At 50.7% G+C, this 19,551-nt stretch overlaps 1 protein-coding gene across 1 annotated transcript in view; it reads left to right on the top strand.

Moving 5' to 3' along the window:
• PRCP (prolylcarboxypeptidase) overlaps window positions 1-7,807 on the top strand; it is a 49,811-nt gene extending 42,004 nt beyond the window's left edge. Inside the window, exons 7-9 of the mRNA XM_077341361.1 lie at window positions 2,005-2,169; window positions 3,211-3,398; window positions 4,937-7,807. Coding sequence (XP_077197476.1) covers window positions 2,005-2,169; window positions 3,211-3,398; window positions 4,937-5,150 — 567 coding nt within the window. The 3' untranslated portion in view covers window positions 5,151-7,807. The remainder of the gene's footprint in view (window positions 1-2,004; window positions 2,170-3,210; window positions 3,399-4,936) is intronic.
• The last annotated feature ends 11,744 nt before the right edge of the window (window positions 7,808-19,551 follow it).

Below are 19,551 nucleotides of genomic sequence, written 5' to 3'. Positions count from 1 at the left end.
CACAAGTGATTTGCCTTTTTTTTGGGGGGGGGAATCATTTGGGCATGAAATGGGGTTCACTGCGGGTAGGCAGGTGGTCACGAATTTCCTGCGTAGTGCAGGGGGTTGGGCTAGATGACCCTCGAGGTCCCTTTCAACTTGATGATTCTATTCTATTCAGCCATAGCCTTCCTCTGCATGTACGTTCCAGCTTTACTTACCGAGGCAGCGTGACATAGAGGTTTGGAGTGGCACCTTCTAATCTGGAAAGCCCGGTTTGAATCCCTACTCCTCCCCCCTGCAGCCAGCTGGGTGACTTTGGGCTAGTCACAGCTCTCTCACAGTTCTGTCAGAGCTCTCTCAGTCCCACCTACCTCACAGGATGTCTATTGTGGGGAGAGGAAAGGAAGGCCGCTTTGAGACTCTTACTGGTCATGAAAAGCGGGCTATAAAAAATAACTCTTCTCAGTTCCTGAGATCTGATGGGATTGGGCTATACCATGCTGCCTTTCCAGTGAAGATCAGTAAAGAAGAGCTGGGTTTTTTATACCCCACTTTTCACTGCCCGAAGGAGTCTCAAGTAATATTACTTGGACTATTACTGACTGACGGGTCATTCCGTGCTTCGAATGAGTCTGAAAGCGGCTGACAATCGCTTCCCTTTCCTCTCCCCAAAACAGGCACCCTGGGAGGTAAGTGAGGCTGAGAGAGGCCTGACAGGACAGCTCCGGGAGAACAGGACTATCAGAGCTGTGACGAGCCCAAGGTTACCCAGCTGGATAAACGTGGAGGAGCAGGGAATCAAACCCGGCTTGCCAGATAAGAAGCCTCTGTTCAGTTTAGGCCTCAGTTCGTGTAGCTGTGGTTGTATAGGGCTGATGCTCTGTGTTCCTGGGGAGGGGGATTCTTGGTTCTGGAATTCCGGCCTCACTGGTGGACCTCCTGTTGGCCCATGGGGTTTATTTGTTTGTTTATTTATTTATTTGGATTTTTATACCTCCCATCCTTTGCAGCGCTGGGCGGTTTATATGGAATGTTGTATAAATTTACATGGAACATTATAACAATCTACAACGTACACATTTCAATAGAACACCATAACACAATCTGTCAAGTAACAGTTCACAACACAACATGAATAACAACAACACCGTTGTTTGGCCACTATGAGAGCCAGTTTGGTGTAGTGGTTAGGAGTGTGGACTTCTAATCTGGCATGCCAGGTTCGATTCTGCGCTCCCCCACATGCAACCAGCTGGGTGACCTTGGGCTCGCCACAGCACTGATAAAACTGTTCTGACCGGGCAGTGATATCAGGGCTCTCTCAGCCTCACCCACCCCACAGGGTGTCTGTTGTGGGGAGAGGAATGGGAAGGCGACTGTAAGCCGCTTTGAGACTCCTTCGGGTAGAGAAAAGCGGCATATAAGAGCCAACTCTTCTTCTTCAGTAATATCAGGGCTCTCTCAGCCTCACCCACCCCACAGGGTGTCTGTTGTGGGGAGAGGAATGGGAAGGCGACTGTAAGCCGCTCTGAGCCTCGTTCGGGTAGGGAAAAGCGGCATATAAGAACCAACTCTTCTTCTTCTTCTATGTGACACTGTGTTGGACTGGGAGGGCCAGTGGCCTGATCCAGCATGGCTGTGATAGTCTGTCCTCTTGGTGCTTGGGGGGGGGTCAAGAGCGAGAGGGCTTCTGGAGTTTTGGCCCTGCTCGTAGACTTCCTAAGTGTTGCACTAGATCAGGGGTAGTCAACCTGCGGTCCTCCAGATGTCCATGGACTACAATTCCCATGAGCCCCTGCCAGCAAACACTGGCAGGGGCTCATGGGAATTGTAGTCCATGGACATCTGGAAGGCCACAGGTTGTGACTACCCCTGCACTGCTTTATTGGCCTGATCTAGTATTGCTTCTCAGATGTTTTGATGATTCCCCATCTTGGGGCCAGGCTGCTCTTGAACTTACATTTCTTTCCCCTCCTCCTTATTTTTCCACCCCCCTCCCCTCCCCTCCCCTCCCCTCCCCAGGTGGTTTGCGAATACCTGCGGGCGCCCAAGGTTTCCGACAAAGCCCTCCTGAAAAACATCTTCCAGGCCGCTAATGTCTATTACAACTACTCCGGCGACACGTCGTGCTTCAACTTGTCGCAGACGGCCACGCAGAGCCTCGGGATGCAGGGCTGGTATTACCAGGTGCGTGTCCCTCCCCCCGCCGTTCCGTGGCAGCACCCGAGACAGAACACAAGAGAGAAACCCACCTGGATGGCCTGACAGTGGTGAAGGTTTGGACGCCAGGCCTCGAAGCTGCTGTATACTGAGTCTGTGTCAGTATTGGCTACTCAGCCTGGCAGCAGCTCTCCAGTGTCTCAGGTGGAGGTCTTTCCCATCACCTCCTCCCTGGTCCTTTTAACGGGAGATTCCAGGGATAGAACCTGGGACCTTCTGCATGCCGAGCAGAGGCTCTACCACTGAGCCAGGCCCCCTCTCCATGGCTCTCTGGTGTCTCAGGTGGAGGTTTTTCCAATCACCTCCTGCCTGATCCTTTTATCTGGAGATGCTGGGGATTGAACCTGGGACTTTCTGCATACCAAGCAGATGCTCTTCTACTGAGCTACAGCCTCACTTCATTCCTATCCAGGGTCTCAGGCAAAGGTCTTTCCCATCACCTCCTCCCTAGTCCCTTTAACGGGAGATTCCAGGGATAGAACCTGAGACCTGCATGCCAAGCAGAGGCTCTACCACTGAGCCAGGCCTACTCTCCAGGGTCTCAAGCAGAGATCTTTCCCATCACCTCCTGCCTGGTCCTTTCAACTGGAGAAGCCGGGGATTGAACCTGGGACCTTCTGTGTACCAAGCAGAGGCTCTCCCACTGAGCTACAGCCTTACTTCATGCCTCTCCGGTGTCTCAGGTGGATGTTTTCCCCATCACCTTCTGTCTGGGCCTTATAAGAACCAAATCTTCTTCAGTGATATCAGGGTTCTGTCAGCCTCCCCTCCCTCACAGGGTGTCTGTTGTGGGGAGAGGAAGGGAAGGAGATTGTAGACTGCTTTGAGCCTCCTTCGGGCAGAGAAAATCAGCATATAAGAACCAACTCTTCTTCTTCAGTAATCTCAGGGCTCTCTCAGCCTCCCGTCCCTCACAAATACGATAAACACACATGTACATTAACAAGATGCGCGTACAAAGCTAACCGTGCTGTTTCTCTCTCTTCGCCCCCCCCCCTTGCTGCATAGGCGTGCACAGAAATGGTGATGCCCATGTGCTCGGATGGCGTCAACGACATGTTCGAGCCTCAGAAGTGGGACTTGGGCGCCTACTCGGACAACTGCTACAAGGTCTGGGGCGTGAGGCCTCGCCCCTCCTGGATCCCCACTTCCTACGGGGGGAGAAACATCAGCTCACACACCAACATTCTCTTTAGGTGAGACTCCCTCCGAAAATATGCTGCGGGCTTCACTGAACAGATTCGGAAACCCTTTTTGCATTTTCGGCGGGGAGCCAGGCCTTCCAACGGGGCCCCCCCTCCCTTGCCAACAGTAGCCACCCTGAGAAGAGGGTGCTTTTCTGAGTTCTTTCTTGGGAGTACATGGAGCTTGCCTTATCCTGAGTTTGTCCATCGAGGGCAGGATTGGTTCTCCAGGGTCTAGAATCATGGAGTTGGAAGGGACCTCCGGTGTCATCTAGTCCAACCCCCTGCAGAATGCAAGAAAATCACAACTACCTGCCCACCCACACTGACCCCAATTCCATGCCCAGGTGATGCCCCCCCCCCAAAAAAAAGAGAACCCCAGAATACCTGGCCAGTCTGGTCTGGAAGAAATTCATCACCCAACTGCAAAGTGGTGATTGGCATTTCCCTGGGCATGCAAGAAAGGGTCACAAGAACCAAGCAGAGACACAGTCCTGTCTGCCCACCCACTCACCATCTGCCTCAGTTCACAGAATCAGCCTCTCCGTCAGATGGCTCTCCAGCCTCTGCTTAAAAACCTTCAGAGAAGGAGAACCCGCCACCTCCCGAGGGAGCCTGTTCCACTGAGGAACCGCTCTGTCAGGAATTGTCCCAAGCAGAGGTCTCTCCCATCCCCTTATACTGTCTAATACCAATACAATTGGTCCACCAAGGAAACACTACTTAACACAACGTGTGAATAATATATTAATGGTTTTTTTATGAGGTTTTGCTGCTTTATGTGGGGTTTTATTATGTAACCCGCCACAAGACGGCCTGCCATGAGTGGCAGAAAATAATAATAATAATAATAATAATAATAATAATAATAATAATAATAATAATAATAATAATAATAATAATAAATGTGGGATTGACCACCCGAGGATGTAGGATAAATTGCTTTAGAAGAGGATGAGATATATCCATTGAGGAAAAATCTGTCAATGGCTACTAGCCATGTCGACAGAGGGGAACCTCCACATTCAGAAGCACTAATTCTTGGAATCTCAGAGCCAGGAGGCAGCATCAGGGGAAGACCTCAGCCTCTATGCAGGAAAACCTTTTTTGCAGTCAGAGCAGTTCAGCCGTGGAATGGGCTGCGTAAGGAGGTGGGGAGCTCCCCCTCACTGGCGATCTTCAAGCAGAGGATGGACAGATCCTTATCCTGGATGCTGGAGGCTGATCCTGCACTGAGCAGGGGGTGGGACTAGATGGCCTTTGTGGCCCCTTCCCACTCTAAGATGATTCTGTAATCTTTTCGGCCACTGGGTGAGACAGGATGCCCAACCAGCTGGATCATTGGTCTGATCCAGCTGGGCTCTTCTGATCCTCTTATGTCAGGCTTGAGAGGACACAGTGCACTTTAGGGCAGGCGGAAGATTTGAACCCAGGTGTCCTCTGTCACGGTCCCACACTTTTAACCACGATGCCCCCTGGAATGCCCCTGTGCCTTCCTCTCCTCTCCTTGCTGCAGGATTGACGCTTCTTGTCCTTCCTCTCTCTTGCAGCAATGGCGGGCTCGACCCCTGGTCCGGGGGCGGAGTGACCCAGAACATCACGGACAGCCTGGTGGCGATCGTGATCCCGGAGGGGGCCCACCACCTGGACTTGCGCTCCAACAGCCCTTACGACCCCAACTCCGTGCTGCAAGCCCGGTTGCAGGAGGTCCACTTCATGAAGCTGTGGGTGAAGGGCATCCAGCAGGACAACGGCAGGAAATGATGCGGCTTCCATGGGCGGGACTTCCCCTCGACGCCATCCGGGAACTTGAGCCGAGCTCAAGCCATCAAACTCTCTGGTTTACAAGGCGGAAACTGGAGTCATTGAACCGTCCCAGTGAAATCTCGAGGCAGGATTTGCCCACCGAAATCCATGCGGACGCAGCTCCAGGATTGACGGTGGCTTTTCCCGGAGAGCCCCGGTCCGCGCTCCTCTAGCATTTTGCCTTATTCCTGGCCTGCCAAATAGCCCAGTCATTGCTTAGGAGGGACCTCCTCCCTAAGGAAAGCACTGTGGTTAAAGCTGCATCTGTGCCTAGCTCTGCAGAAACGTACATGGCATTTCCTCCATTTTGGGATGCTTTCGAGGGGGGGGGGAGCAGTCACAGTTTCTCCCCACCATCTGATCACCTAACATCCTTAGGAGCCAGAAGCTAGATGTCACCAAATTTTGCATCCAGCTTCCCTGACAGTCCTCGGTGCCTTTAAAGAGATGAGACGTACTCCCAGTGGATAATTCCAGCTGCCGCTGTGAGTCACGTCAGCCAGACAGAACTTCCCATGTTCATAGGCACATTTCGATTTGCTCCACACTGCTGTTTGCCAGGCTTGTATAGCACTTGTGCCTCTCCGTGTTTTGTCCTTTGGACCTCCCAGCCTCAAAAAAGCAGGTAGGTTTCAGGCCAGCCCCCTTTCCCGTCATGAAGGTTAACAGAACACACACTGCTAAGAGCTAATGTGGTGGACAGACTCAGATCCTGGAAGATCTGGGTTCAAATCCCCACTCCTGCCATGGAAGCCCACAGCGGGGCTTGGCCTTGTCCCACAGAGGAAGAAAGGATCATGTTCTAAGCTGCTTTGAGTCCCAACTTTAGGGTGGGGAATGGGGTGGAGAGCCGGTTATGAATACAGACCTGCAGTGTCTTACTGAAGTTTTACAGAGCTCTGCATTTCTCCAAGTCGTCAAACGTGGGCCAGCTCTGTGGACAGGCTAAGCTCCCGTCAGTGAAGGCCCACAATCTGTGAGCTGCCCCTTCTCATGGGCACCGGCTATTCCGGAACTGACATGAGGCCAACACCGTATGCAGCAAGCAACCCCAAACCATGCTGCTCCCTTCCGCCAGATCAGGCGTCACCGATCCATTAGGCCGATGGGCCACGCCGGCCTGTGTCAGTGTGCCTGATAGAAACTCAACCACAGGAAATGGGCTTCTTAAAACTTGAAGGGGAAGGAACATTTGCTCCGTGTGTCCTGCAGCAGAGTGAAGGATGATCACATTCATCCAGATGTCGAGCCGCCTCTGAAGGCCGGTGGTGCTTTCTGCGTCATCCTCGGGTCTCTCTTTGGTGTGTGGCGCCTTCACAATGGCGTCCTGCACCCCACCACTTGGCCACACAGGATGGGAACCCTCCCATCGCAGTGGCTTTTCCTCCCACGAAAGAGCCGTTTTAGATGGAGGAAGGAGCTGGACTCAATGGCACGTAATTATTCTACGCCAAAGCGGGGTACCACCCAGTCAATTCGCAGTAACCTGGAGCCAGGTCAGATGATCCTGTACAGCAAACGACCAATGGATTTTTTTGTTGTGTCTCCTTTTGATTGCATCCCTCGTCGCTATTTCAGCAGCATCTTCCACCTCTGCAGTTTACTGACCCTTCCTTCTTGTTTCTGTGGCATTTAACGACTCAGTGCAAACTTGGGAGGTAATTCGAAATCTGCCAACGCTTTTTGAGGTTTGTCTCCACTGCTGTTCACTCCTGGATGGCGGCAGACGGCGTGGCAGTAGATGGCAGCTTTGGTATTGCCCGTTCAGCTCCTTGAAGGGGTACTTTACGCGCCTTGCGTATCACAGAGGGAAGAGGGGCAGCCCGACGGTTTCTGGAGTGGAATCCACCAAGTCTTCTTCCTCGGAAGGCTGTAACCCTAGATGGGGTGGCTTTCCTGATGACCATGGACTACAGTTCCCAAGAGCCCCCGCCAATTGGCTATGCTGGCAGAGGCTCATGGGAATTGTAGCCCATGCGAAAACAAAAAAAAACAATTAGTCGTTTAGCAGGATCTGACCTCCCGTTTGGTCAGACCGGTGAGCAAGCCATCCCAGAAGCATGAAGTAGCATCTCTTTGTCGACGGAAGAATTCTTCCCTGATTGCTGCATCTGATTTCCTTGGGCTCCTCTCCCAGCAATAGCTCGGTGGGTGCATGGGCCAAATCTCTGCCTGGGATCCCCAGCTGAAAAACTCATCTGGGTTCGAGTGCTGACAACTTGTGTTATATGCCTGGCGCATACACTGAGCGAGGGCTTTTACCTAATGTCAGAACAGCCGTGCCGGCCATGGGCTCTTCGATGCTTCCGGTCACACCGTGCATGTCAGAAGGCAGGAGTCCTAGAAGCTGCTGTCTGCCCTCCTGAATTTTCTTCTCAGCCTTGTACGTGGCCCCTAGCGCTTGTAGTAAACACTCAGGGCTCCCTTTATGGAAGTTTTGTTGGATTTGTGTGTGTGTTTTTTTAACATACCCTTTGTCAGATCTCTCTCCAACGAAGGGTCTGCAGGAGGAAGGGTGTCCTCTCTTTGGTTTGCAACGCACTTTTCTGCCAGGTTCCTTTTTATTAAAGAGACGTTTACAAGCTATATCAGTGGCTTTCAGTCGAAGTGTTGGGGAATCTCGGGTTCTGTGTGACTCTGACTTACCTAAAGTAGCCGGGCTGGATCCCACCAGTGGTCCCTCTATAACAGGGGTAGTCAAACTGCGGCCCTCCAGATGTCCATGGACTACAATTCCCAGGAGCCCCTGCCAGCAAATGCTGGCAGGGGCTCCTGGGAATTGTAGTCCATGGACATCTGGAGGGCCGCAGTTTGACTACCCCTGCTCTATAATAATAAATTAAGGGGGGGGGAGTGTTTCACTCACTCTTGTCATTTTGTAGACTTGTTCTTTGCCCTCATTTTCTGAGGATGCAGAGAACCGGCTCTCACAATCGCCGTCTGCCAAAAGAGCCATACATCCCCTACACAAGCATCTGTGGATACCTAAATCTGTGGATGAAGTTAAAAAAAAACTTTTCAAAAATTTGGGAGGGGAAATTTCCCCCAAAGTGTAAAAAAAAAAATGCACATGCACAGAGGATGCACTTAGCATGATCCTCCAGGATCCTTTGGAAACAGCATCAGGTGTGGGGACCTGCTCTAAACATGGCCAATATCCCACATGCACCACCTAGAGACAGTGTCTGGTTCAAGGCTGCCTTGGTCAGATTGGATCTCCCTGATCTTTGGCACCCTGGTTTCTTACTTGTCAAGCTGCTTTAAACACCGAGTCGGCCTGACTTTTTGTGGAGACCCAGTGCGGTGTTGTGGTTATTTCATCAGATAAGGATGTAGGAGGACCGGGTAAGAATCGCCATGCTGCCATCCAAGTCCATGACGTGACCTTGAACCAATTACACTCCACATAACCGGCCTCACAGGGTTGTTGTGGGAATAAAGTGGGAGGACAGGTGTATGATGGAAGACACTTTGGGTCCCCACTGGGGAGAAAGAAGAAGAGTTGGTTTTTATATCCCGCTTTTCACTACCCGAAGGAGTCTCAAAGCGGCTTACGATCACCTTCCCTTCCTCTCCCCACAACAAACACCCTGTGAGGTAGTTTGGGCTGAGAGAGCTCTGAGAGAACTGCTCTGCCAGGACAAGAACAGGACTGGGACTAGCACAAGGTCACCCAGCTGGCTCCATGTGGATGTGGAGTGAGGAATCAGACCGGGATTAGAACCCGCCACTCTTAACCACTACGCCAAGCTGGCAAAGTAGGGATGAAATAAAATAAATTACCAGGTCTCTTACTTAAGCTTCTCACTGTCTTTCTGGAGAAGAGCTTTTTATGGATAGAGAGGGAGAGAAAAAGGGCAAATCTTCCACCAATCCAGCTGCCTGCAAACCTTTATACCCCCGTACTTCCTGAAGAGGGCGGGATTGCGTTGCAAATGCATCCCTCCGGGCAGCTCTCCTAGCTCCCCTCCCTTCTTACCCCTGGGTTTGGAGCTTCCGCAACTTAGGCCAAAGCGACCCCAAATCTCTTTGCTCCTCCCTCCTCTCCGGCCTCCTATTCAGTAAAAATAATAGTAAAAAACACTCTCCCTCTTTTAGTTCCATCTCCGAACAGGGAGAAGGGCAAATCCTTTCCGTTGGATTTGTTCCCCCTAATGTATGCGGTCCCTTTGGGTGGTGTAAGCGGTTTAAGGGTTGGCCAGAAAGGGAAGGGAGGTGTCGGGCAGGGGGGAGGGAGGATGGGGACCTTTTAATGACAAAACTAATGTGATTATTCAAGGGAATGCGAGAGGGGGGGAGGCTATTGAAGGCTTAAAGGGAAATCTGTTAGAATAGCTGAATGTATCGACTTAATCCGTTCTCTAATGTGGCCGGACAATGCTCCCGAAAGCAATAGCCCTTCCTCAGCCGGCATAAATGCAAAGTCTCTCGAGGTAAAGCATGGCTTTCTCTGCCCCTTCTGCCCCGCTTTTCTCTCGGGAACAAAGCCCACAAGGAAGAGCAGGATCGGGGGCGGGGGGGAGAGCAGCGCTCTGGAAAAATGTTTTAGCGGAAAACAGCTGCAAAACCAAACATAAGGAGAAACGCATGCCGTTCATGCTTCACGTTTTAAGAGTCCCAAATAATTCTGGAGAATTGTCTCTGGGTATGGCTGGACCAGGTTTTGCGGTTAATAACACTAGACGGAAGGTTAGTTACAATGGATACTGGAAGCACACGGATCTGCCTTAAGACCACGAGAACATAAGAAGTCATGTTGGGGCAGGCCAGTGGCCCATCCCACCCAACACTCTGTGTCACCCAGTGGTCAAAACCCGGGAGGTCCACCAGTGGGGCAAGAACTCCAGAAGCCCTCCCACTCTCCCCCCCCCCCCCCGAACACCAAGAATGCAGAGCATCATTGCCCCAGACAGAAGAACATAAGAGAAGCATTGCTAGATCAGGCCAGTGGCTCATCCAATCCAACACTCGGTCACACAGGAGCCAAAACTCAGGGGCAATCTGGAGGTTCACCAGTGGGACCAGTGGGATCTTTTGTGGGTGTGATATGTTTTTAAGGGGTTTTACCATATGTGTTAAGAGCCTCCTGTGGTGCAGGGTGGTAAGGCAGCAGACATGCTGTCTGAAGCTCTGCCCATGAGGCTGGGAGTTCGATCCCGGCAGCCGGCTCAAGGTCAACTCAGCCTTCCCTCCTTCCGAGGTCGGTAAAATGAGTGCCCAGCTTGCTGGGGGGGTAAACAGTAATGACTGGGGAAGGCACTGGCAAAGCACCCCGTATTGAGTCTGCCATGAAAACGCTGGAGGGCGTCACCCCAAGGGTCAGACATGACTCGGTGCTTGCACAGGGGATACCTCTACCTTTACCATATGTTTTATTGGTTATTATTATGTGACTCTACTTTGTTGTAAACCACCGCAAGCCAGTTCTCTGGGAGCATGTGGTAAGATTAAACATAAACAAATAAATAAATATGTGGGTTCAGAGGTGAACACAGACTCCAGTAATGATTAGAGATCTTTATTAAGACCCCAGCCTAGTATGAATAGAATTGCAAACTGAACCAAAACCCCAACAAAACACCCCACCAGAGATACACAAGCCACACAAAAGAGGGCATGCTATTGGTCAGTGTCACTGGATCCAGCTGATGGGATCTAGCTGCGCATTGGCCAATTTCGTGCTGGCTAGGATCCTACCTCAGACCTAAATCCCAGTCCTCAGCAGGGCTACAAACACAACAAGGAACTTCCTAGTATTTTTCAAATCAACTCCTCTGTCTTTATTGGCTCATTGCAGAGTTCCCGCCCCTTTGAGCACATTTCCTCTCTGATTGCCTCGCTGCAGAAGAACACAACTAGTCAGTTAGACTGTTAGGACCGTGTCTCTCCTCCCTTCCCTTACAACGTGGCTTGAATTCTCAATAAAGCTATCAATTTTTTCTGCGGCTGGTGCTCTGCTCTTTTACATATTTAAGGTAAAGGTAAAGGTATCCCCTGTGCAAGCACCGGGTCATGTCTGACCCTTGGGGTGACGCCCTCTAGCGTTTTCATGGCAGACTCAATACGGGGTGGTTTGCCAGTGCCTTCCCCAGTCATTACCGTTTTACCCCCAAGCAAGCTGGATACTCATTTTACCGACCTCGGAAGGATGGAAGGCTGAGTCGACCTTGAGCCGGCTGCTGGGATCGAACTCCCAGCCTCATGGGCAGAGCTTTCAGACTGCATGTCTGCTGCCTTACCACTCTGCGCCACAAGAGGCTCTGGGTCATTGCTTCCCTTTGCTTCCCGACAGAGGAGGGCCACGTTTCCCCTTTTCGCCCCCAAGCCTTTGGGAAGCCACGTTCACCCGAAAAAGCAGCCTTTCTGTTCCTTCTCTCCTGAAGAGATGAAACCAGCGGCTTCTCACGACGAGGGCAGACCAATAAACGTCAAAGCGGCAGGAAGCCAGCCCAATAAGGAAGAGCTCTTGAGTTATCGTGGTAGCCTGCCGAAAACCCAGGTCCCCGAGTAATTTACAGAGGCGGCCTCGTGTCATTCGAGAACAATTCGGCCGGTCTAGGCCCCAAGCGTCTAGGGCCTCCCGCTGCTCGTATTATTAATACTATCAAGAAACAGCAGGGAGGTGGGGGGCACAGAAAAGAAACCTGAGTTTATGGGGCCGAGCCGAAAGCTCAACCCGTAGCCCGTAATCAGTGGGAAAGTAAACCAGGGAGAAGACAGAGATCAGCGGGTGGGTGGGTGGGGGGGATCAAACTATGTCCTTCACAAAATCTCTAGTGAGCATCTTCCCCAAGGCAATGGAAAACAGATCTGATGTTCCCCGGGGGGCGACTATCCAAGAAGAAAAGCCGTGGGTGCTTTTGTTATCTAGCTGGGTGTCATCAGATCGATTTTTCGTGGGGGGGCGAGGGGGGTGGGCGGGAGAGGAACGGTCTCCAAGCACCCTGGCCTCTTTTTAGAATTAATATCCTACTGACAGATGCAAATCCTTTCTTAGCCATGGCATGGGAATAAGTCACTGCAGGAGAACCAGTTCAGCTGGACTTTTTTTTTTTGGGGGGGGCAGAGTTTAAATATGTAAAGAGAAGCAAAGCACCGGACTGCTTGGTGTAGTGGTTAGGAGTGCGGACTTCTAATCTGGTGAGCCGTTTTGATTCTGTGTCCCCACACATGCAGCCAGCTGGGCGACCTTGGTCTAGTCACAGCACTGATAAAGCTGTTCTGACCGAGCAGGAATACCAGGGCTCTGTCAGCCTCACCCACCTCACAGGGTGTCTGTTGTGGGGAGAGGAAAGGGAAGGCGATTGTAAGCTGCTTTGAAGACTCCTTTGGGTAGAGAAAAGCAGCATATAAGAACCAAATCCTCCTCTTCCTTCTTCTAAATGATTACCTATTCCAGGCTTTCTCAACCATGGTTTCTTAATGGCCCTGGAAGGGTTTCCCAAATGGGTGGGAATTAATTATTTTTTTGTATATTTTAAAAAATCATTGAACATTTATTGGGTGATATGACCATGTATGGCCACGTTGACCTCCTCCACCCCAAATGGCCAATGATGGGTCTGGAGGGGGAAGGAAAGACAGGGACCCTGGGTGGGCATGTATACTGCTATGGTTCCCAACCATATTCTGCATCATCACATCGCTTCTGGGGTTTCTTGAAGCCTGAGGAAAGTTGTGGGTCCTCCAAAGGAACTGGTTGGTCACTGTGTAAGACGGGATGCTGGGGTCGATGGACCACTGGTTTGATCCAGCAGGACTCTCTTTATGTCCTTATCAAGGGACTGCCTCGGCCTCTCTGCCCTGTTCCTGGCCCTTCAGAGGCCCCTGTGGTTGGCCCCTGTGTGGGACAGCAGGCTGGACTAGATGGACAATTGGTCTGACCCAGCAGGGCTCCTCTGAGGTTCTTAGGAAGGCCTCAGCCTCTCTGCCCTGTTATTGGCTCTCCAGAGGAACTGGTTGGCCACTTTGTGAGACAGGATGCTGGCCTAGATGGACCACTGTTCTGATCCAACAGGACTCTTCTTATGTTCTTATCCTTTCTCTTCTCTTCTCTTCCCCACCCGCCCCTTCTTTTCGAAACCTTCATCAATACCCACTCCTTTTGCAAAGGTTTCACCTTTATCACCTCACCCTCCCCTCAAACGACGCTTGCAAACATGGCTTTGTACCAAATTCATAGCGTTGATTCTAGTCAGTCCAACCCCAAGGCAGCTGGGGGGGGGCTGAGGGAGTTCACTTGCACCCCCCCCAACAAACCCCCAGAACAGGGGTAGTCAAACTGCGGCCCTCCAGATGTCCATGGACTGCAATTCCCATGAGCCCCTGCCAGCGAATGCTGGCAGGGGCTCCTGGGAATTGCAGTCCATGGACATCTGGAGGGCCGCAGTTTGACTACGCCTGCCCCAGAAGAAAGGAAGCCGGCAGCAGATCCTGCCAGGTGGCTTCCGAACTTCTCTTCCCCGGCACCCGGCTTAAACGACCCTGTAATCCAAATGTTTTGACACTTTCCTGATGTGACTCTCTCTCTCACACACACACTCACCCGCACTCGGCCTGGTTTCAGCTGTATTCGAGAGCCATGTTTCCCCAGAAACCGGCTCTTTTGTTCCGCGATTCCCCAGGCCTATCTCCATTTCGCCTTCGCAGGGACCAGGGGCGAAAGCTGGCGCATCGACTCCAAAGGAAGCCGGGATTCGACAGAGGGCTGTTCCCATGCGCGCCCTGCCCAGTTTTTCTCACATTTCGCTTGCGTCCCCCAAAGCGGCAGTCACTCCCCAAACACTCGTAAAGCGGCTCAGATGGGGCATCAAACGGGGTCTGGTGGACACGCTCCCCACGCTGGCACCGTTTGTTCACTTCAAACCACTGGCAGAGGGTGCATTTTCAAGCGTTCTTGTCGGGCAAGGATGGAGGGTTTTTTTTTAAAATGCAAATCTTTAAGAAGAAGAAGAACGGTTGGTTCTTATATGCCACTTTTCTCTACCCGAAGGCGTCTCAAAGCGGCTTACACTCAACTTCCCTTTCCTCTCCCCACAACAGACATCCTGTGAGGGAGGTGAGGCTGAGAGAGCCCTGAGATTACTGAAGAAGAAGAAGAGTTGGTTCTTATATGCCGCTTTTCTCTACCTGAAGGAGTCTCAGAGTGGCTTACAGTCGCCTTCCCTTTCCTTCCCCACAACAGACACCCTGTGACGTAGGTGAGGCTGAGAGAGCCCTGATATTACTGAAGAAGAAGAAGAGTTGGTTCTTGTATGCCGCTTTTCTCTACCCGAAGGAGTCTCAGAGTGGCTTACATTCGCCTTCCCTTTCCTCTCCCCACAACAGACACCTTGTGAGGGAGGGGAGGCTGAGAGAGCCCTGAGATTTCTGAAGAAGAAGAAGAAGAGTTGGTTCTTATATGCTGCTTTTCTCTACCCGAAGGAGTCTCAAAGCGGCTTCCATTCGCCTTCCCTTTCCTCTCCCCACAACAGACACCCTGTGAGGGAGGGGAGGCTGAGAGAGCCCAGATATCACTGAAGAAGAAGAAGAGTTGGTTCTTATATGCTGCTTTTCTCTCCCTGAAGGAGTCTCAAAGCAGCTTAACACCTGATGAGGGAGGGGAGGCTGAGAGAACCCTCTATCCTCCCCTCCCCATTGAAATAGAAAGTGTTCTGCACTTGATTGGGAAAGCTCAGAGTGGAGAGGAAAGTCAAGCACCGGAGTCTCTCTTTTCTTCAGTGGGGTAGAAGGGAGAGGATTGGAGACCACAAGGGGGGCGAATAACTCCAAGGGGCAAATATTTGCTGAGAGAAGTTAGGGCTTCTTGAGCACAGTCTTTAAGGGAAGCCTTGCGACTGGGAACCAGGAAGTCTTTGAACTGATGCCCTGGCCAATCAGGGAAGGCTGCTTTGCTCCAAGGCACGAAGTGAGTTAATTCACAAAAAGGACACATCTCTCTACACGTTTATTCATGGCAGTTTTTGAAATATCGAGGCTTATATGCACTCCAGGATTTTGTGGGGGAAAGGTAGGATCACCATGAATCAATCATGCGTGCTGCAGAGGGAAAATTTAAAGCACCCCAAATCGAAATGAAATTCGAATTTCACGTGTACTGCAGGGTTTTAATTGATCTGGGAGTGGGTAAAAAGCCCCATGCAGACTACATCTTGGTCACCTGCAAGTCAATTGTAATAGTAGAAGTTTTCCAAGTGCCCATTTTATTCCATATTAAGGTTTTTCATGAAGCCAGAATGATCCAAAAATGATCCTTCTCCACATAGTCTGTTTTTCTTGAGTTTTGGGGTGTTAATGGTGTAACCAAGTAAATTAATAGCACCAAAGCCAGACATTCCTAATTCAGAAATTCAGAAATCCGGGAAGATTCAACAAATATTTTTGTTCTGCAGAACCAATAAATATTTGACACCAACATGGAGGGTTGGTTTTTATACCCCACTTTTCAATACCCTAAGAAGTTCCAAAGCGGCTTACAAACACCTTTCTCTTCCTCTCCCCTCAACAGGTAGGTGGGGCTGAGAGAGCTCTATAAGAACAGCTCTAAGAGAGCTGTGACTAGCCCGAGGTCACCCAGCTGGCTGCATGCGAAGGAGCGGAGAATCAAGCCCAGCTCTCCAGATTACCGTCCAGCTCTCTTTAACCACTACACCACGCTGGTTCTCTGGAACGGAATTTTTATCTTACCATTTACAGAGATCATGAAGATTGCCACTCTCTGTGTCTTTTATTTAAACAAAATGTAAATTGGAACTTTAAAATCTCCATCCGAGTCCTCGTCCCCCGGCTGCTCAGAAGCCAAAAAGCTTCAGCTCCGGCTCCACGCTTCCCATGTTTGTCCCGAGGATGAGACGCCGCTGAATAATCCCAAGCTCTTGGCCGTGTGGTCTCATTTGGAGTTTCGTCATGCAGACAGCCGTGAGACCAAAGAAGGTCACGGGGGTCATCGGGCATGCTAATAAGAAATCTGATTGATGACCGTGTGCCAGAGAAATGAATGGGATATTTAATTAATGTCTCCTGCTCTCTTTAAGGGGGGGAAAAAGTTTCCTTTAATTCCCATCCTCTTTCTCTCACATGGGTTTAAAAAAAAACAACAAAAAACCAACCACCCCCAATACTCCAAAGTTTTCCAAACAACATAAAGAGAAGTTTCAAAGGCAGGAATGGTTGGGGTTTTAACACATGGGATTGGTTCATTGCTCTTCTTTTCCCCTTTGTTTTCTAAGGGCAGCCGGGCTCGAGTCCAAGTCCGGCACAGACAAGGACGGAGGGTTCAGTGGGAATTTGGAAGGTTTCAAGAAATTTCTCCTCCCGGGGGTGGGGTGGGGGGGACAGTTAACTGCTTCGGTCCTGGGTTTGTTAAAGATCTGTTCTTTCAGAAGCTGGCCCAGTCCGGCTTTGGGTGTTGGCGCCTCCTGTGGTCTCGGAAGTCCGGGGAAATGGGGATGAATAGAGTTTAATTTGTTATCGTGCTACTCGGGGAAGGGGGTTTGGCCCGTCTCCAAGAGGGCCCACCAGAAAAATAGTTGTCGATTAGGCAGGCCAGCCTGGAATGAGCACCTGGTGGGAAACTGCAGGAAGGGGATAAGTGTCACGTTGGGGCCATGACATCACTTCTGACAAAAACCATAGAGTTTGGGCGTGAATCCTAGAGCACCGCACCGGTGCAACAATGTGAATTCTAATTCACTGCACCAAATATCCCCCCCTCCCATTTTATTCTACCACCCTGTTGAAGGACAGAGGAGAACAGGGGATCCAGGGCAAGGGAGCTGACAAATGGAAACCATATTGACTATCAGCTTGGGTCGGATAAAGCTGCATCCTATTTTGGGACTAGTCATTAAAGCTATGGTCTGCTGAATCAGGCTTTTGGCCTATCAAGTCTCGCTGTATACCACATTGGTCAGACCCCCACCTGGAGTCCTGTGTGCAGATCTTGTGGAGAGGAGGCAGAGGAGAGCGATGAGGATGATCTGGGGCCAAGCGACCAAGCCCTATGAAGATAGGTTGAGGGACTTGGGAATGTTCAGCCTGGAGAAAAGGTCATGGAGAGGTGACATAATTACCCTCTTGAAGTATCTGGAAGGTTGTCACTTGGAGGAGGGCAGGGAAAGGTTCCTGTTGGCAGCAGAGGACAGGACCTACAGTAATGGGCTTAAACTACACATAGAACGATACTGGTGAGATATTGGTGTGACAAAATGCCCCACTGCTATTTCAAAAGAACAGTTTTCTCCCTCTGGGCTAGGGAGAGAAGGGGGAAGGTGAGCACCTATTACCTGATCAGATCACCTATTACCTGATCCTCCAAGCTGGAGGTGTTGGGGATTGAACCTGGGATCTTCTGTATATGAAGCAGATACACTACCACTGAGTCACGGTCCTTCTCCACAAAACTCTGACCCCATCATTGCCTTCTATCCCTCTACCCCATTAGATTCTCTAGGATTTGGACCGGTCAAAAGCAGGTGAGGTATCCTGTGGCCCTGAATGCCACTTCTCCCCTGGTGGAATCTGCCACCAAGCATCAGTAGTGGCTTGTTCAGTTGGCTTTAAAAAGAAAATAATTCACAGAGAAGAGGTCCATTGATGATTAGGGTCATGGTGGCCCAACAGGATGCTGGACCAGGTGGACCACTGGTTTGATCCAGCAGAACTTCTTATCAGTGGAAGGACTCAGTCTCTATGCCCTGTTTTTGGCTGTCCAGATGAACTGGTTGGCCCCTGTGTGAGAAAAGATGCTGGACTAGATGGACCATTGCTCTTCTTATGTTCTCATGAAGGCCTTGGCCTCTGTGCCCTGTTGTTGGCCCTCCAGAGGAACCGGTTGGCCTCTGTGTGAGACAGGATGTTGGACTAGATGGACCATAGATCTGATCCAGCAGGGCTCTTCTTGGTTTCTTTTTAGGGGAATATCTTGGCCTCTCTGCCCTGTTGTTGGGCCTCCAGAGGAACTGGTTGGCCTCTGTGTTAGGCAGGATGCTGGTCTAAATGGGCCATTGGTCCGATCCAGCTGGGCTCTTCCTAGATTCTTAGAAGAGTCCATCCTCTAAGTCAGGGGTAGTCAAACTGCGGCCCTCCAGATGTCCATGGACTACAATTCCCAGGAGCCCCCCCTGCATTCGCTGGCAGGGGGTTCTTGGGAATTGTAGTCCATGGACATCTGGAGGGCCGCAGTTTGACTACCCCTGCTCTAAGGCTACCCTTCGAAAACAAAGGGGAAAAGAGGAGCAATGAACCAATCCCATGTGTTAAAACCTGATTTTCTCCAAGGGGATATATCTCTGTCATCTGGAGTTCAGCAGGAATTCCAGGAGGTCTCCAGCCGCTCCCTGGAAGTTGGCAACCCTATTTGGGTGCTCAACCAGAAGTTGAAGTTGCTTTGCTGCATTCCCGTCTCTCTTTGTTTTTCGGAAGCCTCCCGGCGGACACCCTCCGCTGCCAAGTCTTACGCAGCCCCTGTTCCGATCCCCAAAGGGGGGGGGGGAGACCTTTGGAAGGGTTAACAAACAAACAACTTTAAACAAGTTACATTGAGCAAGAACAAGAGGGAGGCAGGGCTGGGGGAAGGATGGGAACCGAAAAAGAGAGGAGGGAGGGAGCCCTCACATCAAAAACGGCGCAGTGTGTCATGGAAAAAGAAGGGGGGGGGAAAGAGATTTAAAAAAAAAGAGAGAGACAAGACTTGCTAGTTAATGCTGGACAGCTAATGAAAAAAAAACACCCAACATGAACCTCTTAGAACCGATTTGCATTTCTATTGGGCCCTTGGAGAATACTGATAGAAACCTGCTTTATTTTTCAGGGGAATTCGGGGACTATCACCCACAACATCTGTGCACAAGCACAAAAGGGAGACAAAAAAGTTACCGCAGCGTTTTCAGGCCCAGAGATAATGTCCAAAGAATGGGATTGTGGGTGTCTTTTTCTCTCCCCGCATCCTGCCCACAATGAAATGGCAGAAGCGCAAAATGGCAGCCACTGCCACGTCCTTCTGGCGGGGACGGAGGGCCAAGATGTGATGCCAACACATTATTTCTGAGCCACGGAGCTGGGAAATTGCCCAAAAACCATCCGGGGGGGAATCCTAAACAGAGTTCACCCTTTCAAAGCCGTTTACGTCAGTGGGTTTAAAAGCGTCTAACTCTGTTTCGGATTTCACTCTGTCTCCCCCGCTTTCTCCCCTCGGGATGTGCAGGAAGCCTGGTTGGAACGGGCATTGTTTATATTAATTTTTATATCTATAAAAGGCAACTGGAACCTGAACAAAAGTGCTTTATATTATGCCGAGAACGCCACAGAATTGTCAAAAAAAAATGTGATCTGAGGAAATATTCTGAACACTCCAGGTATC

Source organism: Paroedura picta, chromosome 6 (genome assembly GCF_049243985.1).
Source record: "Paroedura picta isolate Pp20150507F chromosome 6, Ppicta_v3.0, whole genome shotgun sequence".
NCBI lineage: Eukaryota > Metazoa > Chordata > Lepidosauria > Squamata > Gekkonidae > Paroedura > Paroedura picta.
Note: the sequence above shows the minus strand (reverse complement) of the source record. Positions and strands in the feature narration are given on the sequence as shown.